Raw genomic sequence first — 26,161 nt, forward strand, 5'->3', positions numbered from 1 at the left:
CTCCAGCCACGGCAAACAAATTCCAGATGCACGTGCTACTTCATGCAGCTGGCTTTACGTGGGTCCTGGGGAATTCAACTTGGCTTGTTAGGTTTTGCAGGCAAGTGCCTTAACTGCTGAACCATCTCGCTAGCCCACCATGTGTTTCGTTGTGTTTTTCTAATTTATTTATACATTTGCATGTGTGCATGCATGTCCACAGGCATGGGCAGGCCAGGGTCTCTGGCCACTGCAAAGGAACACCAGACACTTGCACCAAGTTTTGCTTCTGGCTTGACATGGTTGATTGGGGAATCACCTTAGTTAACCACTAACCAATCTCCTCATCCTCATGTTAATTAATTAATTGAGACAGAAGGGGCAGATAGAGAAAGAACGGGCAGACAGGACCACCAGCCACTGCAAACAAATTCCAGATGTATGTGCCATCGTGTGCATCTGGCTTCTGTGGGACCTTAAGCTTCACAGCCAAGTGCCTTAAGCACAAAGCCATTCCTCCAGCCCCTTCACGTTTATCAAGTACCTAAAGTGCCTTGTTCCAGAAGTCCTTCCTCAGCCCCCACTGGCACTGTCTGCCCCACCTCGACTCCCGCTCTGGGGCACTCATCACGGGAGCTTCAGCTTGCCAGCCCTCCTCTCTCCCTTATGAGATAGACCCAGAGCACTGTGAAGGTACAGGTAGAACACGTGATGTCTCCATCTTTATTTCTTCTTTTTTGGTTTTTTTTTTTTTTGAGGCAGGGTCTCACTCTAGCCCAGGATCATCTGGTATTCACTATGTAGTCTCAGGGTGGCCTTGAACTCACAGTGATCCTCCTACCTCTGCCTCCCAAGTGCTGGGATTAAAGGTGTATGCCACCATGCTCAGCTTCCATCTTTATTTGTTTATTTTTTAAATCTCTGATTTTTAAAAATTTATTTATTAGAGACAGAGAGCAGGGAGAGAGAGAGAGAATGAGTGCACCAGGGCCTCTAGCCACCGCAAACGAACTCCAGATGCATGTGCCACTGTGTGCATCTTGCCTACATGGGACCTGGAGAACCAAACTTGAGTCCTTAGGCTTTACAGGCAAGTGCCATAACCACCAAGCCATCTCTCCAGCCCCTCCATCTTTATTTCTATTCCTACCTGAACAAAATACATAGAAAACACCAGTGTCTGCTAAATAAACCAATGTCTACCTTAATCTCAAAGGTTCATTGGTAGGAAGAAATAGTAAGTGCAAAGAAACCTGATACATATTTGAATTAAATTTAGATCCCTGCCCCCTGATACTCAGGATCAAATCCAGGGGCTTGTATGTGATGCTATGCAGACTTAAGTATCTGCTGAGTGTGTGGGAACAGGAGCTCCTGAAATGTCCATGTGCACCTGGAAGGTAGTGAAATTATACCAAGACAATTTCACTAGTAGAAATATACGAAGTCACTATTCTCACATGCACATTTTTTAAAATGAGTGATTGATGGCTTTGGGTGTTCTAAAAATAATTTACTAAGTTTCACATTCCCTACAAGATGCTAACTGGCAAACGGTAGCAAGCTTTAAATATGTAAGAAGGAAATGCCAAACTACGGAGAATTCAACCCAGTCTGTTACATATTCTTCTGTACTTGGGATGATGGAACGGGCCACCGTAAGGGTGACGGACGCAGAGCCACAGGCGATCTGGGCACTCAGCGTCTGCACCGTTAGCGGAAGGGTAGAAGATACGTACTAGGAAACACGTCACCGGTCTGGTGACCTTACCATATGGAAAAAGGACCAGAAGGGAATGAAAACACTCCAGCTGCTGACTGAAGAACTGGAAGTAAAGGGCTCGGGCGGTCTCATTCAGGCCCAGGACTAACCCTAGAATTCCCCATTCTGACAGACTCCAATCAGTGGGCTTAAATGTCAAGAAAAAAAGACACACACAAAGGTGGCTTTGAGTACACGTAAGTCAGGAGGGGCTACCACAGCTGCCCCACGCCTACCCACAAGGCCGCTCATGCACAGCAACAGCTGTGCCAATGACTCGAATGCAGGGTGGCTCGAGGCTTCCGGCAGCTCAACAGTTTAATTTGGGGAGGAGGTAAGAGAATACATACGTTGCTTTGTGTGCACTCCCCCATTCTAATGCCTTGGGGGACCAGCCAAGCTGACTCAAATGGAATCCAGAACAAGAGTGGGGTGGTGGGTTCCCCAAAGAAAGGGGGTAGATCCAGAATAGAGCAGAAACGGTGAGTTATCTGTATGGAAAAGTAAGGATACTCCAGGTGAGCAGAACTGGATCAATTCAGACAGCCATTTGGGAGAAAGGAAAAGGAAAGAAAGAGGAGGCAGCAGGAAAAAAAAAGAGCCAGACACTCCAGCTTGCATGTGGCTTTTTCCAGGGTTAGCGGGAAGAGGCAGGTTAGTATCAGGTGTCAGGATCCACGGCAAACTGATAAGGCCCCCACCCATTTCTTGGTGCTGTTTACTTCTTGGTTTGCTGAGACTCAGCTCAAGTCTTAGGTGTCCTGGCTACTTCTCATCTTGGGCATTTCCCAGTAACTTGAGCATCAGGGCATTGGGGATGGGGAGAGTGCTCAGTGGTTAAAGCACTTGCTTGCAAAGGCTGCTGGGCTCAGGTATGAGTCCACAGTACCCACATAAAGCAAGATGCACAAAGTGGCACATGGGCTTGGAGTTTGTTTGCAGTGGCTAGATGCCCTGGTGCGCCCATGCTCTCTCTCTCAAATAAATAAATAAATACGATGTTTTTAAAAGGTATTTTTTTTTTGAGATAGGGTCTTGCTATGTCACCTGGAACTTAAAAGAGTAATCTTTCTGCCTCAGTACCCTAATCACTAGTTATAAGCATGCTTTGTTTTGAGAAACAAATATTCAAAACTACAGTGTAAAGAAAAGACGTAGATCTGGGCATGGCAGCTCAGGCCTGTAATCCCAGCACTGGGAAGGCTCAGCGGGACGATGTGGGTTGGAGGTCACCATTGCTTTACACAATGAGACCCCAATAAAGAGAGAAAAGACACTGAGAATATAAATGTTTCCCTAACTCTGCCAAACAAGTAATCAGCACCAGTATTTTTAAAAATAAAGGCAGGTATTAGATTCCCCAGGACAAAAATGAAGCACACTCTAAAACAGCCTACAGCCCCACCCACAAGCCAAGACCCCAGCCCCACTCGGCTGTCAGATAGTTACATAGAGGTCATGTCATTGAGGGCGTGGTCCAGCTCCTCGCTAATGGCCTTGTACTTCAGTTTCTGGGCATAGAGCTCATCTGGACAGGCACAGGAACCAGTGAGGGGAGGGGACAGAGTAAGAGGTATCAGCAGATGAAGACAGGGCATCACTAGAAATTAGGAACAGACTGACTCTGGGTCTAAAACCAGAAAAACACATCTATTCTGGACAGCCATGCCCGGCCACCTTCAATCCACTTTCCCTAATGACCAACTGTACTCTGATGCCTGTTAGGCAATTGCAGCAAGGGCTGTGAACCTGGGGACAGTCCTGTTACCAGACACTTAAGCAGACACCACACCCACCCAGTTCATGCAATCCCCTCCTGGGATACTAACTCAGTAAAATGAGAAAATGGAGGGGCACGCAACCCCAACTCTGCCCCGCCTGTTCAGTGTGGTCACGATTCACAGGCCCTTTGCAGGCTGCCTCTCCAAGCCTTTCAGAGAACACCCTGCTACAAAGAAAGCAGTGCCAAGGGAATGAGCTCGGGCCCTTGTCACAGTGCACGCTATTGCCAAACTGCAACACAAGAAAGCGTTTGGATGTGGCGATTCCACAGCTCCATCTCAGAGAGGGGCCCCCACAACCTGAGTACACAAGACTGTGGGGTGACACGTCTGCCCTTGTTGTTTCCTAAGATTATGGCTCCATTTCAACAAGACTTAATGCAGCCATTACTAATCTTTTCACAAAGGGAAAGGGGCTAGTTCCAGAAACAGTAGGCAAAGTCTCATTAAAGGACAAGAGCAAATACAAAAGTAAAATTTAAGGGTTTGGTTCACTCTGCCTAGTTAATGGCACAGCACTGTGTGCTACGTCACTATAATTCTCTTTGATATAGACAAGTTCAAGATTGACAGGCAAGGCCTTCCTCTATCATTCATCTCCCCCCCGCCCTCTCTCTCTCAATCCCTCCCAGGCTCCATACCTTCCAAGTCATCAATTGTCTTTTCCAGTTTGGCTACTGATCTCTCAGCAAACTCAGCACGGGTCTCTGCCTGGAGAAACACAAAGCCAAGCAGGGTCAGGACCGTCAGGACCCCTCCCACCTCCCACCTCCGGGGCGTGCAGGTGCCCACGAACGCCCTCAACCTCCCCACGGCCCTCAGCTCACCTCCTTGAGCTTGTCAGTGAGAATCTTGATCTCTTCTTCATATTTGTCTTCTTTTTGAGAGTACTGTTAAGAAGTGGAACAGAAATTTCAGAAAAGAAAGCAATCCCACAGACAAGAACCCCTCCCCACGTCCACTCTTCCCCAGGCATCAGTGTCCTCTTGAGTGGTCCACAAATCACAGCCAGCCAGGTCTGGGCCATAGGTCCTCAAAAACCCGCTCTATAGTCATAAAACCCTTGGAACAAACTCCACCTGGACCCTGTCTTTTGTTTGGTGTTTTTTTTTTTTTTAAGTTTTTTTCAAGGTAGGGTCTCACTCCAGCCCAGGAGTGACCTGGAATTCACTATGTAGTCTCAGGGTGGCCTCGAACTCACAGCAATCCTCTTACCTCTGCCTCCTGAGTGTTGGGATCAGAGGAATGGACCACCACGCCCAACTTTGTAGGTTGCTTTTTGTTAATAAAACTAAACTAAACTCTGATCTTACTCTTGTCAATCCAAGGAGATGTTTTTCCTTTTTCTAAGCTAATCAACAGGAATGGCAGACAGGCCAGGCCGAGTGCACACGACTGAAGCATTCCCTCCTAATACAGTAGCCATCTGTATTGACTGCTCATTCAGTCTAGGAATTGATGCTATCTATGGCCCCCATCTGATTGCTAGTGTATCAGATCTCCTGATAACTGCCTTTGAGCCCAGCAGTGTAAGTATGACACTCCCAGCCCTGGAGACCATGAAGTTATTTTAACCTAAGCAATCAAAGTAGACAGGAACTGGCACTAAACCCGGAATCCGGGTGGTCAGTAGGCGGGGAAGAAGCAGCCACTTCTCACTGGGTTACAAGGAATGGGTAGTCCCATCCTGACATCGATGTCGGCGGTGGGCCCAGGCCCCAAACCCTGTCGCTTTCACAGACTAGCCCCTACCTTCTCCGCCTGAGCCTCAAGAGACTTGAGGTTGTTGGTGACATTCTTCAGCTCCTCCTCCAGCTCAGAACACTTACTGTGAATATTTTAAATACCACAGGAGAGGAAAGGAAAAAAGGAAGAGAATAAAAAAAAAAAGAAGAGAGACACACAGATGTGAATTGAACCTATGTGTAGAGAGAGTCGGGTGGCATATTAAAGAATAGAGGCTCCTGGGTATCGGTAACCTGCACAAGCTTCAGCCCTCCTCCCTCTAGCATGAGCCCGGTGTCAGGAGCTGGGCCCTCCTGCGCTCACAATGTCTGCATACTAATAAAGACACTTGAGGAAATCACCATCAGGAACAAGTCACTGTGGCTAGTTAGGGTGGAGTGGGAATAGATGTTCAACCCAAACAGTCCCCCAAATCACTCCAGGAAGCAGAAACCCTGAGGGGAGGCAGTGAAGCGACGAGGAAAGAGGCGGTGAAAGACGCCAAGTAGGTGAAAAGGAATGGAGCATTCCGAGGAGAGATGAGAAAGCACAGGTCGGCTGATGGAGGGGAGGCAGCTGCAAAACAAAACCAAACGGAACAGAACCGAACGGAACCACACCATCTCGGCGCCTCTGCGGCTCTAGGGTTAGTACCTTTTCTTCAGCAGCACTCAGACACTTCAGGTTCTGGTCCATCAGTCTGATCTGCTCATCCATCTCTCGGCAACGGCTGTTAGTGACAGTCACGGGAATGGCACAAGCCAGGTCGTGGGGAGAAAGGTCAAAAAGGAACACAGCAAGAAAACAAGCAGCAAAATAGGGTGGGGGATTTAAAAAAAAAATGACAAGAAAACACCACCGTGGTCACAATATGTCATGTCTGAAGAAGGGAATGTGAGGCAAGCGAATGTATACACGTCAGCACTGACTTTGTTAGACAAGGCCAAAAATGCAGCAGTGGGCCAGCAGGTCATTTCTGCCTTGCTCCCTAAGGGCCCCGCAGATTGCCCCAGCTTAAACGACAGAGACCGGAGCTTAAGTCAGCATGAGCACTTTAGTCAGTTTAGGCCTCAACAGGAAAGATTCCGGCTAGAAGGACCCAGTAGGGTCTTCAAGTAACTGCCATCTATTAGTATCTACACTCCCACAATTTGTAAGCCTTCCCAAGAAGAAATAAGCAAGCATCATTTGTTTGTTAGCCATCACTAATCAAGACAATAGGAAGTCCAAAGCAATGCTGAGCCTAAAGGACACGGGGATGGGATGGCCCCTCCGCCCTGCGGCCCTGTTTAACAAGGTCGAAGGGATGCGCGTCTACTCATGCCAGTGCTCAAGCCAAAGGGACAGAACACAAGACAGGATGTGGGACAAGATACTCACGACTCTGCTAGCTCAGCTCGTTCCTCCGTGCGTTCCAAGTCTCCTTCAATGATCACCAACTTACGAGCCACCTACAGGAAAAGACCCAGGTTCAGCTCAGGAGCAGAGATGTCGCCATCTCCCTTACGGCTTTCAGCAGAGCCCAACGCCACTGAAGAGAGGTGGGAGGCGGCTCACCTCTTCGTACTTCCTATCTGCCTCTTCTGCAATGTGCTTGGCTTCTTTCAGCTGGATCTCCTGGAGCTCCATCTTTTCTTCATCTTTCAGGGCCCGGTTTTCAATGACCTTCATTCCTCTGCCAGAGACAGGGTGAATGCAGCACTCGCACCGAGGAGGCTGTAACCAACCCCCCCGCTGCCCGGGGCCAAAACTGCACCTCTCTGTAACTCAAATGCAATCCAGTGCCACTTGAGCACCTTCATCAAACATTTTTGAAGCCTAGAGAGATGGACTGGAGGTGAAGGTGTTTGCCTGCAAAGCCTAAGGTCCCAGGTTTGATCCTCCAGAACCTACGTAAACCAGAGACACATGATGGCGCCTGTGCCTGGAGTTCGTTTGCAGTGGCTAAAAGCCCTCACGTACCCATTCTGCCTGTTCTTCTGTCTGTCTCTCTCTCATAAATAAATATTTTTAAAATATTTTTCAAGAGGTCAGGGAAAGGCACACTTGCAAAGTCTGCCAGCCCAGTTTTGATTCCTAAACAACTACATGATTCCAATCACTAAGTGGCTATATTTCATTTGTAGCAGCAAGAGACACTGGCATACCCATTCACATACACGTGTAAGTACAGGTGAGGAAGTAATTTTTTTCTTTTTCTTTTTTTGTTTTTTTGATGTAGGGTTTCACTCTAGCTCTGGCTGACCTGGAATTCAATCAGTAGTCTCAGAGTGGCCTCAAACTCATGGTGATCCTCCTACCTCTGCCTCCCGAGTGCTGGAATTAAAGCTGTGCTCCACCACGCCCAGCTAATTTTTTCTTATAAAAAATAACATGGGCTGGCTGTGGTGGCACATGCCTTTAATTGAAGCACTCAGAAGGCTGCAGGAGGATCAACATAAGTTTGAGCCCATCCTGAGAGTAGTGAATTCCAGGTCAGCTGGACTAGAGTGAGAACCTACACACACACACACACACACACACACACACACACACACACACACAGGGGGGGAGGGACAGGGAGAGGGGAAAAGAGAGAGACACTTGGGGCTGGAGAGATGGCTCAGTGGTTGAAGGCACTTGCTTGTAAAGCTTGACACGCTAGGTTCAATTTCCCAGTACCCACCTAAAGCCCGATACAACAAAGTGGCACACATGTCTGGAGGTCACTTATAGTGGCAGGAAGCCCTAGTACACACTTCTCCCTCTACCACACTTCCTCTTTCTCTCAAATATTTTTAGAAAACACACATACTGGGCTCAGTTCTCAACTGTAGCAAAACATTCAAGATGTGTCTTAGTGATATTCCACTTGCCTAGCATGTGCAAGACTCTGGGTTTAATCCTCAATAATGTAAAATAATAATAATAGCAAAGATAATGGTACAGTTATATACCTGGGTAGAACAACACAGGTCTTTTGTTTTGCTTTTCGGGGCAGGGTATCACTCTAGTTCATGCTAACCTGGATTTCACTCTGTAGTCTCAGGATGGCCTCGAATTTACGCTGATCCTCCTACCTCTGTCTCCTGAGTTCTGGGATTAAAGGTGTGCGCCACCATGCCTAGCACAGGCCTTTAATCCCAGCACCTGGGAAGCTGAAGCAGGAGGATATCAAGTTTGAAGACCTGTATCTGAAAAGTATCTCAAAAAAAAAAAAAAAAAAAAAAAAAAGGCATGGTGACACATGCCTTTAATCCCAGAACTTGGGAGACAGAGGTAGGAGGATCACCATGAGCTTGAGGCCAGCTTGAAACTACATAGTGAATTCCAAGTCAGCCTAGGCTAACATGAGACACTACCTTGAAAAGCAAAAATAAAATATTCATGGTTATTAAAAATTATGGGCTGGGTATGGTGACACACGTCTTTAATCCCAGCACTCAGGAAGCAGAGGTAGGAGGATGGCTCCCAGTTCAAGGCCAGCCCAAGAGTCTCTACGTCAAAACAACATTGATATTCCTCCAAAATAATATTCATTTATTTATTTACTTACTGATTTGAGAATGGTTCAGGCCTGTAATACTGGCTCTTGGGAGACGAAGGCAAGAGGATCAGGAGATTAGCAAGTTAAGGCCAGTCTGAGGTACATGAGACTCTATCTTCAAAATAAAAGGAAAAACAGGCTGGAGAGATGGGTTAGAGGTTGAGGCATTTGCCTACAAATCCAAAGGACCTCAGTTCAATTCCCCAGGCCCCTTGTACGCCACATGTACAAGGTGGTGCATGCTTCTGGAGTTCTTTTGCAGTGGCTGTAGGCCCTGGGAGCCCATTTTCTCTCAAATAAATACGTAAAAATAAAGTCTAAAACTAAATAAATAAACAAAATAAAAGGAAAAACAGAACTGAAATCACCACTTGTCTCTGTGAAAATAGCCAGTTGATTGTTTGGCAGATGTGAGGTAAACGAGAAGAGAAATGCAACAACGCTTATGCGGAAATGAACCAAGGCTCCTTAGGATCGGAACCCTAGGCCTGGGTGGGGGATACAGACAGCTAGGCAGTTAAGGCACTGGCCTGCAAAGCCTAACAACCCGGGTTCAACAGCCCAGTACCCACATAAAGCCAGATGCACAAAGTGAAGCCCCGGGCCTTAGACATGCTAGGTAAGTGCCCTATTACTGGGCCGCTGCACCCCAGCCTACGAACTTCTTGTAAAATCCACGTACCTGCAGGTCCCCCACATACCTCTCACTCTCATCTGCAGCCTTTTCTGCTTCCTCCAGTTTCTGCAGGGCAGTAGCCAGGCGCTCCTGAGCACGGTCCAGCTCCTCCTCAACCAGCTGGATCCTGCGGTTCAAGGAGGCCACCTCAGCCTCAGCCTGTTTGGATGGTGGAATGAAAAAAGGGAAGCAGAGGCATGGTGAGGAGAGCCAAGCGCTACGGTAAAACCAGGGCTGACTACCATGAAGAGGCCAAAGCCTAGTAGAATAAAGCCTGTCTTAGCTCAAATGGTGAAAAAGGGGCTGGAGAGATGGCTTAGCGGTTAAGGCACTTGCCTGTGAAACCTAAGGACCCAGGTTCAATTCTCCAGAACCCAGATACACATGGTGGTGTATGCATCTGGAGTTTGTTAGAGGTCCTGGCTTGCCCATTCTCTCTCCTCCCTCTGTCATAAATAAATATATATGTATATTTTTTTAAAAAGTTGAAATGCTGGGTGTGGTAGCTCATGCCTTTAATGCCAGCACTCGTAGGAGTGCCATGAGTTCAAGGCCAGCCTGGGCTAGAGTGATACCCTACATCAAAAATACCATAAAAGGGCTGGAGAGATGGCTTAGTGGTTAAGCGCTTGCCTGTGAAGCCTAAGGACCCCGGTTCCAGGCTCGATTCCCCAGGACCCGCATTAGCCAGATGCACAAGGGGGTGCACACACCTGGTGTTTGTCTGCAGTGGCTGGAGGCCCTGGCGCACCCATTCTCTATCTGCCTCTTTCTCTCTCTGTTGCTCTCAAATAAATAAATAAAAATGAACAAAATAAGTTAAAAAAAAAAGTTGAAAGATCCAGCAGACAGATCATACAGAGAGTTCCTCCTTTTTCATTTAGGTACTTCCATGTTTCACACAGAGTGCCTTTTCCTTCCTTCCTTCCTTTTTTTTTTTTTTCCCTGAAACAAGGTCTGGTGCATCCCAAGCTAACCTCCCGAGAACTGGAATCACAGGTGCTCCCCATGCCAGGGTTTTTGTTTGGCTGAGGCAGGGGTTCCTCACTCCAGCCCAGGAAGACCTGAAGCTCACTCTGTAGCCCAGGTTGGCCTCAGGCTCAAATGATTTTGCTAGTTCAGCCTCCCAAGGGCTGGGATTACAGGCATGAGCCACCATACCCAACTGACGCCAGACTTTTATTTGACAGAGAGAGGGGCGGGGTGCAGCAGGGCTTCTCAGCCACTACAAATGAACTGCAGGTGCAGGCGCCCCTTGCGCATCTGTGTGGCTTACGTGACGACTGGGCCAGCAGGCGAGCCCGTAGCTGCTGAGACGTCTCTCCAGCCCTAGTGTCAGGTTTTGATGTGGGGCTGGGGACCAAGCCCAGGGCGTTGTGAACCCCAGGGCACTCTGTCACCCGAGTTACACCCTGAAGAGAAGTGTGAAATTCAGTTCATTGTCCACACAGTATTACTCCTTCTCTTCTGGACTTTTAAAATAAATGCCTGAATACTTGAGGGTCAGAAAAGGCAGCCAGAAGTCGAGTGTGGCGGCACACGACTTTAATCCCAACACACGGAGGCAGAGGTAGTGAGTTGATGAGTTTGAGGCCACCTTGAGACTACATAGTGAATTCTAGGTCAGTCTGGGCCTCTAGAGACCATACCAACAGAAAAAAGAAAAAACAGATATAGAAGGACGGCTCCCTCTGCTGGGTCATGCTTAGCAACTGACACCTGTCCCTGTTCTCGAACTCTTGATACTGTCTTCCCTTCTAAGTGCTGGGTGAGCCCATCAAGCCTGGCTGCAATATTTCTTAGAGAAGGACGCTTGGATTATCAATGTGCTGTTTGACAAGTTGTGAATCCTCTGATCACCCTCACCTCATCATCACCTCATCACACACAGGAGGATGAGGAGCTCACAGTATGTCTTCCAGAAAGCCACTTGCACTGGAAAGCAAGAGTGTCTCCCACCTCCCACATGCTCCCTCAGCCCCAGCTGACACAGCTAGAATTATACTTTGATGACATTGTAAAAATAGAAGCTGAGCTGCGCATGGTGGCACACACCTTTAATCCTAGCACTCAGGAGGCACAGGTAGAAGGATTGAGGCCACCTGAGACTACCTAGTGAATTCCACGTGAGACTCTGCCTTGAAAAAAACAAAACAAAACAAGACACTGAGCTGGGCCTGGTGGCACATGCGCTCCAAGTTTCTTCAGCATTGTTTTGCTATTCTGCTAGTCATCAACTTAGCATCCATGAACTCCAATGCAGCTTATGACACAAAGCTCCCTGGCCTCCACAGACAGACAAACCCAAGTCCAAGTGAACCACGCACTGGCCATGTGGAATGAGAAACAAAGGAGGCAGCTTCGTCCCGCGTGGCGGGTGGTGCCTGTGTCCCTATCACTTGGGAGACTAAAGCAGACAGATCATGAGTCTTAGGCCAGCCTGGGATACACAGGGACACCCTGCCCCAATAACATAAGGAAGTGAAAGAGGGAGAATAGACGGAAAGGGGAAAGGAGAAAACCTAAAACATAAAGTCTGCCCTGCACATCAACCCAGTTCAGATGCTTATCAAAGTACCAGGTAAGCATGATCTCTCCTTGGCAGCCCAGATTGTGCCTGAAGGCTATTGCCCTGATTTTCTTCAGGCCGGCAAGGGTGGCGGCGGCTATAGAAATGTGGGCCACTGGCCATATGTGGAGGAACAGAGTCCCTCAAAACTCCTGTTTTTAGGATTGGAACAAAACTTGTCACATACAAATGTGGGAGGTTCAAGGGGCAAGGAAGGAGACAGGGAACTGGATTACAGGCCCACCATCAGGCTATAGGAAGAGAAAACTGAGAAGTCCACATAAACTCAGATTACTAAGAAACCATTTGTATCTCTACTGTACTATTCAAAACCCCGCAAAGACAAGGATTCTCTTGTTCTCTCTTTTCCAGGAAAACAGATGTCCCCTAGGAAAACAGATTTCTCCTCAAACTCAACAAAGGTCAACCAGTCAAGAGCAAGCCAAGTTATCAGGCAAGAGATATGAAACTCACTATACAATGCTTACTCCCATTTTGATACCTAGTGAAAAACATGAAAAATGTAACTTGGGGGCCGGGGAAATGGCTTAGCGGTTAAGGTGCTTGCCTGCGAAGTATAAGGACCCTGGAACCACGTAAGCCAGATGCACAAGGGAGCACATGCGTCTGGAGTTCATTTGCAGTGGCTGGAGATCCTGGAGCGCCCATTCTCTCTTTCTCTCTCTCTCAAATAAGTAAATGAATATTTAAAATTAAAAAAAAAAAAAAGAGCCGGGCATAGTAGCGCACACCTTTAATCCTAGCACTTGGGAGGCAGAGGTAAGTGGATTGCCATGAGTTCGAGGTCACCCTGAGACTCCATAGTGAGTTCCAGGTCAGCTTGGATTAGTGTGAGACCCTACCTCGAACAACAACAAAAAAAAAGCAAAGAAAAATGGAACTTGACTGGGAGAATGCAATATGAAATGGAATTCCCCATCCTTCTAGGTAGTGATCCCAGTTGGAGGAGAAGATAACAGGCTATGGGGGCAGGGTGTAGTTTCCATGACAACAGGCTGGCTCAGGCACTTTCTCCTACAAAACAGCATTTACAATAGAATTCTTCACAAGCCTGAAATGGGAGCAAGATGAAAACACACTTGATGTCCTGGTTATAATAAGCAAGCCTGTATTAAAAACAGAACCAGGTTGGAGAGATGGCTTAGCGGTTAAGCGCTTGCCTGTGAAGCCTGAGGACTCTGGTTCGAGGCTCAATTCCCCAGGTCCCACGTTAGCCAGATGCACAAGGGGGTGCACATGTCTGGAGTTCGTGTGCAGTGGCTGGAGGCCCTAGCATGCCCATTCTCTCTCTATCTGCCTCTTTCTTTCTCTGTCTGTTGCTCTCAAACCAATAAAAATAGACAATAAATAAATAAATAAATAGAAATTTTAAAAATTAAAAAAAAAACAGAACCCAAGGGGCTGGAGATTGCTCAGTGGCTAAAGGCTTGCAAAGCCTCATGACTGGGGATCAGCTCCCTAGCACCCATGTAAAGCCAATATGCACAAAGAGAAGCATGTGTATGGAGTTTGTAGTGGTAGAAGGCTCTGACACACCCACATTCTCTCTTTTTCTCTCAAATAAATAAAAAATAAAAATGATGATAGAGTGGGCACCAGACTTTCCGCCCCAGCCACCACAGGTGAGTGCACGGGGTCCTAGGACACACATACACAATGAAGAACTAAGGAGGACAACAGGATGCCCTTTAAACCGGGGCTTCAAAACACCATACATGGGCTGGAGAGATGGCTTAGCAATTAAGGCACTTGCCTACAAAGCCAAAGGACCCAGGTTTGATTCTCTAATACAGATGTAAGCCAGATGCACAAGGAGCCGCATGAGTCTGGAGTTTGAGTGCCTAGATGTCCTGGCATGCCCATTCTCTCTCTCTCTCTGTCTCATAAATAAATAAATAAATAAATAAATAAATAAATAAAAAGGAAAGACAAATGGTTCCATCCTCTACTCCTAGTAGTGGTCCAGAGAACAGTCACACTCCTGAATGCCCAATTGACACAGTCAAGGACAAAGGGCCAAGTCACACTGTGCTTTTCTCTTTTTAGGTAAGTCGCAGATACAATGCAAAGGAAAGACAGGGCTGAAGTCAGTCTTGAGCTGTGCTCACAGCAGCCTCTACCTGGGAGCTGCATACTGTGTCCTTGGGAACTTCATTTTCATGGGGGGAGGGGGAGTCAGGCAGGGAGCAGAGTTGTCTGCGGGCCAGAGCAAACAAAGGTGGGGCTCACAGCAAAGGGCTACCTGCCTCTCCTCTCCTGGGTCATCTGGAAGGGGGATGGGAGAGGCCCTGGTGTGCCCATAAACTCTCTCACTCTGTGCTTGAAAAATAATAATTCTTCTTAATTTTTATGGGTGCTCACTTCAGCAGCACATATACTAAAAATGGAATGATACAGACAAGATTAGCATGGTCTCTGCACAAGAATAACATGCAAATTCACGAAGCAGTCCATGTATTTTTTGTTGTTTTTCACTATGTAGTTCCAGGTGGCTGAGAACTCCCAACGACCTTCCTACCTCTGCTTCCTGGGATTAAAGGTGTGTGCCACCATGCTTGGCTCATATTTTTTAAATTGAACTTATTTTATATTTTTTATTTTTTGAGGTAGGGTTTCACTCTAGCTCAGGCTGACCTGGTATTCACTATATAGCCTCAGACTGGCCTCAAACTCACGGGGATCCTCCCACCTCTGCCTCCTGAGTGCTGGGATTAAAGGCATGCAGCACCATGCCCAGCTTAAAATTTTTTTAATATTCAATTTATTTTTGTTTATTTATTAGTGACAGAGAGAAGGATAGACATGGAGGGAGAGAATGAGCATGCCAGGACCTCTAGCCACTGCAAATAAATTCCAAATGCATGTGCCATTATATGCATCTGGCTTATCTGAGATCTGAAGAACTGAACCTGATTCCTTAGGCTTCGCAGGCAAGCACCTTAACCTCTAAGCCATCCCTCAAGCCCTAAAAGGAAAAAAATTGTATGGGAGGGAGAGAATTGGCACACCAAGACCTCTAGCCACTGTAATTGAACTCCAGACCATGTGCCACCTCGTGAACATGTGTGACCTTGTGCATCTGGCTTACATGGGATCTGGAGAGTCAAACATGGGTCCTTAGGCTTTACAGGCAAGTGTATTACCACTAAGCCATCTCTCCAGCCATTAATAAAAATATTTTAAAAAGGGCTGGAGAGATGGCTCAGCAGTTAAGGCACTTCCCTGCAAAGCCAAAGGATCCCAGTTCAATTCTGCAAGACCCATGTTAGCCAGATGCACAAGGGGGCGCATGCATCTGGAGTTTTTTGCAGTTGCTGGAGGCCCTGGCATGCCCATTCTCTCTCACTCTCTATACCCACCCTGAGAATTTCCCAGGCCAGCCTGGGTTAGAGGAAAACCCAAGGGGAGGGGGGAGGTGCTGCTTCCCTGGTGAGCCTGACAATCAGTGCCAGAGCGAAGGAGACAGACGCTGAGGACACTCAACACATACCAAAGCAGAGGTCCAGAGGCTCCGGAGAGCTTTTCAGTGAAGTAGTCTTAAGACACACTCACCAGAGCTAGGGGAATTTTGCACAAGAGGGGTGGGAAGACTGTTAAGAGCCACAGGTTGGACCTGCATACTCAGAGGCACTGCCCCACCCCCACCACCAATGACTGCTGACTGACAACCCTGTGGGGAATACCAGAAACCCCACTGAAGGGGGCCCCCAGAGGAACACCAAGAGGGAGGAGGGAAATGAGTACCAACGCACATGATATACAAAGTATACATACATATATTTGGAGGGGTTTAAAAGGGTCTCACTATAGCCCAGGCTGACCTGGAATTCACTATTTAGTCTCGGGGTGGCCTCAAACTCACTCCTCACTCACAGCAATCCTCCTACCTCTACCTCCCAAGTGCTGGATTAAAGGCGTGTGCCACCACACCCAGTTTTGTTTTTTTTCAAGGCAGGGTATATTCAAATAAGGGCTGAAGAGATGACTCAGCAGTTAAGACTTGCCTGGAAAGCCCAGTGACGCAGGTTCAACTCCCCAGAACCCATGAAAAGCCAGTTGCAAAGTGGCACAGGCATGCAGAGCAGTGCGTCTGCAGTGGCTGCAGACCCTGGCCCATTCTCCGTCTTTCTTCATGCAAATAAGTAATTTCTTTCTTTTTTTTTTTTTTTTTTTTTTTTTGAGGTAGGGTCTCCCTCTAGCCCAGGCTACCTGGAAATCACTTTGTAATTTCAGGGTGGTCTCCAACTCACAGTGATTCACTTACCTCTGCCTCCAGAAAGAGGGAAAGATCATGACATCAAAATAAAAGACTGATTGAAAGAGGGAGGGGATATGATGGTCAGTGGAGTTTCAAAGGGGAAGGGAAGGAATTACCATGGGATATTGTTTACAATTATGGAAGTTGTCAGTAAAAAAAGTTAAAATCTTAAGGAAAAATACTGATAGTCCAGAGCGCCAGATGTGGTGGCGCACGCCTTTAATCCCAGCAATTAGGAGGCAGAGGTAGGAGAATTGCTGTGAGTTCAAGGCCTCCCTGAGCTACAGTAAAACCCTACCTCAAAAAAAAAAAAAAAAGTTGACGGTCCCACTAATGCAACAGAGCAAGTAATAAAAACCTGATTGCTGGGACAAAACACCCAACCAAGAGCAACAAATGGGAGAAAAGGATTTTTTTGGCTAGTCTGGAGGACAGCTTCATGGTGACGGGGACAGCACGTGTGAGCGGAGGCCGGGCCACCGCTACTATGGCTACCATGGCTACCATGGCTACTATGGCTACCACGGCTACTATGGCGGTGGTAGACAGCGCACAGAGCGGCTGACTACCCCTCCCAACCCAACAGCAAGGCCCCCGCGGCCACCAGCTGGGGAACCAAGCGCTCAAAACACAGGAGCCTCAGAGCTCGTGTTCCGCAGTGCCCTAAGAGCGAGGTAGACCAAACATTCCCTCCCTTCCCATGGGTGTGTCCTCTGTAGAGGTTCAAAGTTCATGGCAGCTGAAAGTCAAAAGATCAGGTTCAACCTGATAGAGAAGATACTAGTTTTATCAATATTTAACTACCACCTAGTTCCCATTCTGAGGGCTTCCTCACTAGACCCTCGGGCTCAATACATGTTAGCAGGGTCCAAATGAGGGAGTCGCTTAAAAAATATGAAAAAATGCCGGGCATGGTGGCACATGCCTTTTAATCCCAGCACTTGGGAGGCAGAGGTAAGAGGATCGCCATGAGTTCAAGGCCACCCTGAGACTACATAGTGAATTCCAGGTCAGCCTGGACTAGAGTGAGACCTTACCTCGAAAAACTAAAATTAATTTATATATATATGTATGTATGTATGTATGAATGAATGAATGCAAACGCTCACATCACAGTTCATATCACATTCTCAGTCACCAGTGGGGAAAAAGGAGGGCCAATGCTGGGCGTGGTGACGTACGTTTTTAATCCCAGCACTTGGGGAGGCAGAGGTAGGAGGATCACCATGAGTTCGAGGCCAGCCTGGAAAACCAAGGCCCCATCCCAAAAAGAGGCTGTGGCCATACTGGACAGGAGAAAGACCCACATAGGAAAAGGTGACCAACCCAGGCATGGTGGTTCATGTCTTTAATCCCAGCCCTCAAGAGGCAGAGGTAGGAGGAGTTCGAGGCCATCCTGAGACTACACAGTGAATTCCAAGTCAGCCTGAGCTAGAGGGAGACCCTACCTAGGGGGTAGGGCGAAGTGACCAAGAAAGACAGCAAGCTCTGACTTCTCCATGCCAAGTTATTAACATAAACATCTTAATAGTCTCTAAATATCAACTTGGAAAAGCTGTAAACCTTCCCCCCATACTCGCTCTTTTCCTTCTCACTAACAAAAACTATTCTAAGTTCCTCCCCAGAAGAGCAGGGAAACATAAATATATATATAAATATATATGCCTAGAGAAAGAATAGAAGACAGGAATATACCACTTTCGCTCTTTCACTAGGTCTTTTCGTTTCATTTTACCAAGTCTCAGCATCTTCTGAAAGCAAAGTCTCAACAGAAGACATCACCCACTAGGCTTCAACGCAAAGAAAATCTTACTGTTTGCTAAAGCGGATTCAAGAAATTTCAAGAACCCATTCATTCCAACACTTTAAATTCCAGCGCTCAGCCAACAAACATTGAACTTCAAAAAAAAAAAAATTGCTAGGGGGGCTGGAGAGATGGCTTAGCAGTTAAGCACTTACCTGTGAAGCCTAAGGACCCCGGTTCGAGACTCGATTCCCCAGGACCCACATACACCAGATGCACAAGGTGGTACATGCATTTGGAGTTCGTTTACAGTGGCTGGAGGCCCTAGTGTGCCCATTCTCTCTCTCTCTGCCTCTTTCTGTCTGTTGCTCTCAAATAAATAAAAAATAAGCAAATAAAATAAAAATAAAATGCTAGAGGCTGGAGGAGATACACTTAGCAGTTTAGGTGCTTGCCTGGGGACCCAGATTTGATTCCCCATTACCCACGTTAAGCCAGTGGTGCATGCATCTGGAGTTCATTTGCAGTGGCTGGAGGCCGTGGCAAGACCATGCTCTCTCTCAAATAAACAAACAAAAAATAAATAAAAATAAATTTAAAAAAAAAACCCTACTGGAATACTGAGAAAGTAGCAAGGAGGACACCCCTAGAGCCACTCGTTAATCTGCTTCCATCCACCACGTAGTCGAGGTTGAGATTGGTGCGGCGTTTGATTTCTCTGCCAATACACTCCCTTATCAGCAGCCATGCTCGGTGCAAGCGTTCGCACCAAGTTTGCTGGGCTCTCACACTTCAGCCAAAGGGCCTGAATCTGGCAGAAGCGCCTGCCTTCCAGATCGTCATGGGCAGGGCTTAGCAAGTTGGCTCAGACATTTTAAGGCTGACTATACAAAGGAAGGGAGAACCATCTCCCCTCCCAGCTTTCCCAGAGATGGGAAGTGTGCTGTGTACCAGTTACCAGAAACCCCTGTAAGAGGAAAGGGCCCCAAGGCTGGAGGATGGAGGGGCTGTGCAGAGAGGCCAGAAGTTCCTCCCTGGAGGGAGGGAGGAAGGGAGGGCATCGCGCTTCCTCTCGGGCCTGAGTGCTGCCTCATTTCCTGAGCAGGAGGGAGCGGAAAAGCTGCCAGCTGCCTTGGCAAGAGGTGGGGCGCGCGGTGGGGCGGGGGGGGTGCTTTCCAACGGGGTCCCCCCACCACCACCTCCCACCCGGCCCCCCTGTTGCGGGAGGCTGGGGTCCTGCCCGCCCCGGCCGGATGACCCAGTCACTCTCAGCCCTCAGCCCACAGCCGGAAACCTCAGGCTACAGCAAGGTCCGCACCCTTGCACGGCAAGGCTGGGGTGGAGGGACAAGGAAGGGCAAGGTGGCCGAGCCCCTCCCTGGGACAAGGGCCCGCCCGGGCTCGGAAAGCCTGAATGAATGAGCTGCGAAGGGAGGGGGGGGGGGAGGAATAAAAAACCACACCCAGGTGGGCGAGCCGCGATCCTTTCTGGGACTCCGGGCTGCTCGCTGGGGAGGGCTGGGGTGCACGGGAGGAGGAGGAGGAGGATGAAAGCACCTGGTTCCTTTGCCTCCCGGTCGGTTGGCTGGTCCCCGTTCTGCGGGCCCCCGTGGAGCCGGGGTCCCCCGCCCCCCCTCCGCCCTCAGCAGCACCCCCGGCCCACGCCGAGCTCCCTCCGCCCGTACCTGCTCGCGGGCTCGCCTTTCCCCCTCCACCTCCCGCTGCAGGCGCTCGGCCCTCTCCTCGGCGTCGTCGGCCTGCTGCTGCAGGACCTGGATCTTACGCTTCACCGCCTCGATGGTGGTGGCCCCGGCCATGGCACCCCGACAGCCGCCCGGCGAGCGCCCCTCTCTGTCTCTGTCTCTGTCTCTCTCCCGCTCGCTCGCTCGCTCGCTCGGCCCCGCTGCCCGCCCGCCTGCCTGCCTGCCTGCCTGCTCTCCCCGCTCGCCCGCTCGGCGTCGCGGCCGCTCCTCTCGCCCCCCGCCCGACTTCCGCCTGCTCCTCCCTGAAATACCGGAAGTGCCCCCGCCCGCGCGCGCGCGCCCGCCGGGATGTGACGGCGGCCGAGCTGGGCGCGAACGCCGGCCTCCGAGCGCGCGACGGCGGGCGACGAGGCCCGGATGGAGAGGGCGGGGCTGCCGGTCGCCCGGGGTGACCGCCCCAAAACCCGCGTAAAGAAGGGCGGGGTTGGGAACACCGAGGGGATGCCATAGTAACCGGGAGGCGCCGCCCCCCGCTCGGGACCCCAGCCTCGCGGGCCGGGCCGGCTGCCCAGCCAGGGTCGTCGGCCCGGGGTCCGAGCCTGCGGCCGGCCGCTCTGCGGCTCCCGCGCTTCACCCTCTCGCTAGTGCCACTGCCCTGCCAGGCCGCCGCCCTCGACGGAGGCCACCCAGGCTCCTCGCCGCACGCCTGTAGTCCCAGCGCTCGGCAGGCGGAGGTAGGACGATCGCCGCGAGTTCGAGGCCACCCTGAGACTACGTAGGGAATTCGAGGTCAGCCTAGAGTAAGACCCTACCTAGAAAAACAGAAAAAATTAAATTAAATTTAAAAAAAACACAGAGACTATTGTAGAATTTGATCTCTAAACCTAACTTTCACCAGTTTCACTGTCACTTCTGTTTCCAGGTACCCAGGGAACAATTATGGGTTAGAAATTGCTCTGATATTCCGGGCGTGGTGGTGCACGCCTTTAATCTCAGCACTTGGGAGGCAGAGAGAGGTGGATCGCAAGGAGTTCGAAGCCACCCTGAGACTACATAGTGAATTCCAAGTCAGCCTAAGCTACAGTGAGATCCTACCTCAGAAAAAAAGCCAAAAAAATAATAACAAAAAAATAAAATAGGTTTGGAGGGATGGTTTAGTGGTTACGACATTTGCCTGCAAAGCCAAAAGACCCAGGTTCAATTCCCCAAGACCTACATTAGCCAGATGCACACAGGGGGCACATGCATCTGGAGTTCATTTGCAGTGTTTGGAGGCCTTGGCACGCCCATTCTCTCTCTTTCTCTTACTCTCCCCCTTTCTCTGTCAAATAAATAAATAAAATATTTTTAAAAAAAATTTTTTAAAGCCAGGTATGGTGGTGCAGGTCTTTACTCCTAGCACTTGGAACGCAGAGGTAGGAGGATCATTGTGAGTTCAAGGCCACCCTGTGACTTAATTCCAGGTCAGCCTGGGCTAGAGTGAGACCGTACCTCGCAAAACTAAAAAAAAAAATAATAATAAATAAATAAAAATTGCCAGGCATGATGGCTTATACCTTTAATCCCAGCACTCAGGAGGCAGGGATAGGAGGTCAAGGTTGCCCTGAGACTACATTGTGAATTCCAGGTCAGCCTGGACCAGAGTGAGATCCTACCTTGAAAAACCAAAAGAAAAAAAAAATTAATAAAAAATAATTTCTCTGATAGGCCCTGGTATGCAGGATTTCTGGAATCCTGAAGGGACTTGAGAATTTTCCCTTTATTTCTTTTTTTGGTTTTTGTTTGTTTTTTCAAGGTAGGGTCTTACTCTAGCCCAGGCTGACCTGGAATTCATTATGTAGTCTCAGAGTGACCTCAAACTCAAGGCCATCCCCCTACCTGTGCCTCCCAAGTGCTGGGATTTTTATAGTTGTGCATCCACCATGCCCAGCTGCTTCTTTTTTGATGTTTTTTTTGGTTTTTTACACAGGGTCGGATCTCATGTTGCCCAGGCTGGCCTCCAATTCCCGGTCTGAGATTGGCCCTGGAACCCCCACCTGCCTCAGCCACCTGAGTGTGGGAATTACAGGTAAGAACTACACCTGGCCTCTATTTCTCGGGAGGTAGTTTTTTTGTTTTTTGGTTTGTTTTTTTTTTTTTAATGCAGTACACAGAACAGAACTGTAAATGAAGACTCTTTACTGAAAGGGTTAACAAGACCTTACTGTTCGTGGGGTCTGGTTCTAAAGGTGCTGCCTTTCTTATATGGGAATATTCAACAGTGAGACTATTCGGAAGAAACAGCTTGGACAGACAATAATCTTCATAGAAGAGTAACCTGAACACTTTTGATTTCCTCTCCAGGAATCAGGGAAGAAGAGCAGGATTCTGACACTCAGTAAACTCTGTCCTGAACATTTTTCAAACTTGATTTGGAGCAATCTAATCAGAGAGGCTGTGGAAGTGAGAACGTTGTCATCTGAGACCTGATCAGCAGGGGGCACTGTTGCACCTCCCAGAGCCCCACTGAAGCCTAAAACCTCATCCTGGACAAACCCAAGTGGTGTTGAGAGCACACCACATTCCTGAGGCTAGTAGATAATCTCCACTTGGTCCAGGGGAACAGATGGACTGGCTCCCGATGGCCTTCAGAAGCATGATGGATGGGCAGCAAAGGAACCTACCGGTGCTATTGTTTTCCTGGTGACAAAGAATACAGCATGTCAACAGGTGTCTCTCCATCCCTGACCTCAGCTCTCCCAACACACACGTCCTAAAAAGGATGCTGTGACTCTGTCCTAACCACTGCATTCCTCATTCCTTTTCTTTCTCCATAAACAGCTTCTGACTTCATGTTGGATTAAGAGGACTTTAGACATGTTTGCACAAAAGTGTAAATGTAGCCAGTGTGGTCTCATACCTGTAACTCAGGAGCAGAAGCAGAGGGAATCACAGCACGTTCAAGGCCAACCTGGTCTACATAGCGAGTTCCAGGACAACCAGGGCTATGTATTACGACTCTGTCCCAAAAATAGGTAATGAACAGAGCTGGGAAGATGATGGCTTAGTGGTTAAAGGTGCTTGCTTACAAAGCCGGCTGGCCCAGTTCAGTTGCCAAACCACTAGTGTAAGCTGAATGCAAAAAAAAAAAAAAAAAAAAAAGGTGAAAGTGTCTGGTGTTTGCAATGGCAAGAAGCCCTGGAATGTACATACGTATAGGCAAATATATTTTTTTTAAATTTTTTTGAGGGCTAGAGAAGATGGCTTAGTGGTTAAGGTGTTTGCTTGCAAAGACAAAGAAAAGATCCTGGTTCAATTCCCCAGAACCCACATAAACCAGATGCACAAGGGGTTGCATGCATCTGGATTTTGTTTACAGTGGCTGAAGGCCCTGGCACACCCATTCTCTCTCCCTCCCCCTCTCTGTCCCTCTTTCTTCCAAATAAATAAATAAAAAGAATAATCCGGGTGTGGTGGCGCACACCTTTAATCCCAGCACTCAGGAGGCAGAGGTAGGAGGATGGCCATGAGTTCGAAGCCATCCTGAGACTCCATAGTGAATTCCAGGTCAGCCTGAGCTAGAGTGAAACCCTACCTCAAAAAACCAAAAAAAAAAAACCTTTTTGAGGTAGGGTCTCACTCTAGCTCAGGCTGATTTGGAATTCACTATATTGTCTCAGGCTGGCCTTGAGCTTATGGTGATCCTCCTACCCTGGCCTCCAAAGTGCTGGTATTAAAGGTGTAAACCAAGCCAGGCATGGTAGTACATGCCTTTAATCCCTGCACAGGCAGAGGTAAGAAGATCACCGTGAGTTTGAAGCTACCCTGAGAATACAGAATGAATTCCAGGTCAGCCTGGGCCAGAGTGAGACCCTACCTCGAAAAAACAAGACAAAAAAAACCACAACTGTGTTTCACGTGTACAATTTAAAGATAATATTAAGCCTGGTATAATGGCACATATCTTTAATCCTAGCATTTGGGAGACAGGTAGGAGGATCACCATAAATTCGAGGCCAGCCTGGGACTAGAGTGAGTTCCAGGTCAGCATGGGTTAGAGTGAGACACTGTCCATGCCCCCCCACCCCCTGCAAAAAAGAACACTAGCTCCTCCCAAGTTGGTTGTTTTGTTTTTTGAGATAGGATCTCATGCTAGCCCAGGCTGACCTGGAATTCACTCTGTATTCTCAGGGTGGCCTCGAACTCACAGTGATTCTCTTACCTCTGCCTCCCGAGTGCTGAGATTAAAGGCGTGTGCCACCATGCCCGGGCCTTCCTCCCAAGTTTTTATAATGGGTGGGCAAAATTGTTATAAGCAGAAGAAAATAAAAGTTGGGCCAAAGAGATGGCTTAGCACTTAAGGTGCTTGCCTGCAAAGCTTAATGACCCCAGTGCCCACATAAAGGCAGATATGCAAGGTGGCTCATACATCTGGAATTCGTTTGCAATAACTACGGGCCCTGGCATGCCCATTCTCTCTCCTTGCAAATGAATAAATTTTAAAAAGAAAATCAATGTTGTCTTTAAAAAGAAAAAAAAAACCTGAGCATGGTGGCATATGCTTTTAATCCCAGCACTCTACCAGATCCTGCCTCAAAAAAAAAACAACAAAAAAAAACTTTAATCCCAGCATTTGATAGGCAGAGATAGGAGGATTGTAAATTCAAGGCCACCCTGAGACTACATAGTGAATTCCAGGTCAGTCTGAGCTACAGTGAAACCCTACCTCAAAAAAAAAACAAAAACAGTTTGGACTGACCTTGCCTCATTCTTGTGCTTTCTTTGTTCAAGCAGTGCTAGCAAAGCCACCACTTTCAGGAAGGCTTTCACACCCCAAAACTGCCTGTGGAAGCACACCATTGTCAGGTCCCTCCTCTTCCCTGTGGCACCTGCCGCATCAAGGAGACATGCTCTATTTCCTAACTCACTAGTCTCAAATCCAGAAACTCAACTGAATTTGGACAAAGCTCACCCATCACAAAGATGCATATACTACATTGTGGGTGCTTCATTTTTCCCCTCTCTCTTTATGGATGATAATGGCCCTTGTTTTCAATTTGAAACCTTCCTCTTCCTTATTCAGCACCTCTGTCCATTCCAATAGACACCTTACTTTCCTCCTTTGACTCTCTGAGGCAGAGGTCAGTAACTGTTTTCTGTAGAAGGCCAAGAAGAGTATTTTTGGTTCAGCAGGTCTCGGGATCAGGGCCTCTCCAACAGTAATTGTATTGAAGGGGTAAGCCAGCAGATAATGTACAAAGGAAGGAGCATGCCTGTATCCCATACAACCTCATTTACAGGGCTGGAGAGAACTCAGGTTGACTCCCCAGTACCCGTGTAAAACCAGATGCACACGATGGCACAAGCATCTCTAGTTCATTTGCAGTGGGTGAAGAGGTAGGAGGATCACTATGAGTTTGAGGCTGCCCATAGACTACAGTGAATTCCAGGTCAGCCTGGACTAGAGAGAGACCCTACCTTGAAAAAAAAAAAGAGGGAAGTACTTTCAAATAAGTCAGTGGTTAGATCATGTGTAGATGAGATGTGTTTCTGCAAGTATGTTTGTCTTCCTGAGGCAGAGTCTCACTCTAGCCCAGGCTGGCCTTGAACACACAGTACACCTCCTGCCTCTACTTCCAAGGGCTGGGATTAAAGGCGTACGTCACCACACCTAGCCTTTAAACTTCTATTTTTGTTGTTGTTGTTGTCTTTTGGTTGTTCAAGGTGGGGTCTCACTCTAGCCCTGGCTGGCCTGGAATTCACTATGTCGTTTCAGGGTGGCCTTGAACTCACAGTGATCCTCCTACCCACTGCAAACGAACTCCAGATGCTTGTGCCACCGTATGCATCTGGCTTTACATGGGTACTGGGGAGTCGAACATGCTGGGATGAAAGCCGTGCGCCACCACGCCTGGCCCTTTCTGCTTTCCTATGAGCAGTGTTTCCTATGGCATATTTGTGGCTTTAGGGCAGATACCCAGTGTTGGCCAAAATAAATCCATATAGGGCCAGGGTCAATGTGACCTCCTTTTCCTATTGTGAAATCCAAGCTGGTTTTGTTGGGCAATTGAGAGATGAGCGGTTCCCTATTAATACACCCATGCCCAGCTTCGTACACAAAAGCTAGGAATGTGACATGGGGGAGGAGGTGGGATACATGAGAGCGTGTATCTGGGCTTGGTGTTCCTTCCCTTTGTCCAGGTCCAGGAAGAGGTTGCTGAATTCCTGAGCAGAGGGGTGGGTAGGATAAAATTGAGACTTCTACTTTGTTTTTTTTTCTGTTCAGTGCTGAAGTTTGAACCCAGGGTCTCATGCATGCTAGGCAAACATACTACTATTGAATTGTACCCTCAGCCCCACCATGTCTTTGAAAAAGAAAGCATATGCCACTGTGAGGGCATGCCACCATGCTGTTATATGTAAATTGTGTGTGTGTGTG

General features: G+C 48.2%; 1 protein-coding gene, 1 long non-coding RNA gene and 1 other non-coding gene across 14 annotated transcripts in view; 2 read left to right on the forward strand and 1 right to left on the reverse strand.

Moving 5' to 3' along the window:
* Positions 1-26,161, reverse strand: part of Tpm3 (tropomyosin 3) — a 37,405-nt gene that overhangs the window by 9,153 nt on the left and 2,091 nt on the right. For 2 of the 11 annotated variants that reach the window (XM_045137914.1, XM_045137915.1), the window contains exons 3-8: positions 9,475-9,608; positions 6,805-6,922; positions 6,628-6,698; positions 5,275-5,350; positions 4,350-4,412; positions 4,164-4,233 (exon numbers count right to left, since the gene is read on the reverse strand). In XM_045137914.1, the coding sequence (XP_044993849.1) occupies positions 4,164-4,233; positions 4,350-4,412; positions 5,275-5,350; positions 6,628-6,698; positions 6,805-6,922; positions 9,475-9,608 (532 nt within the window). Of the gene's footprint in view, positions 1-3,186; positions 3,270-4,163; positions 4,234-4,349; positions 4,413-5,274; positions 5,351-5,901; positions 5,978-6,627; positions 6,699-6,804; positions 6,923-9,474; positions 9,609-19,725; positions 19,965-26,161 lie in introns of those variants that run through there. The other 9 variants (XM_004667208.2, XM_004667209.2, XM_004667210.2 and 6 more) reach the window with 9 other exon arrangements.
* On the forward strand, positions 14,393-14,499 carry LOC123456109. Its single transcript, XR_006634330.1, has one exon. It is a non-coding gene; the product is annotated as a U6 spliceosomal RNA (small nuclear RNA).
* Positions 20,348-22,575, forward strand: LOC123455956. Of its 2 annotated transcripts, none has more exons than XR_006634256.1 (3): positions 20,348-20,477; positions 21,713-21,811; positions 22,087-22,575. It is a non-coding gene; the product is annotated as an uncharacterized LOC123455956 (long non-coding RNA). The 2 variants fall into 2 exon arrangements; XR_006634257.1 differs by having other exon boundaries at positions 20,392-20,532.

This window comes from Jaculus jaculus, chromosome 19, assembly GCF_020740685.1.
Source record: "Jaculus jaculus isolate mJacJac1 chromosome 19, mJacJac1.mat.Y.cur, whole genome shotgun sequence".
Taxonomy (NCBI): Eukaryota; Metazoa; Chordata; class Mammalia; order Rodentia; family Dipodidae; genus Jaculus; species Jaculus jaculus.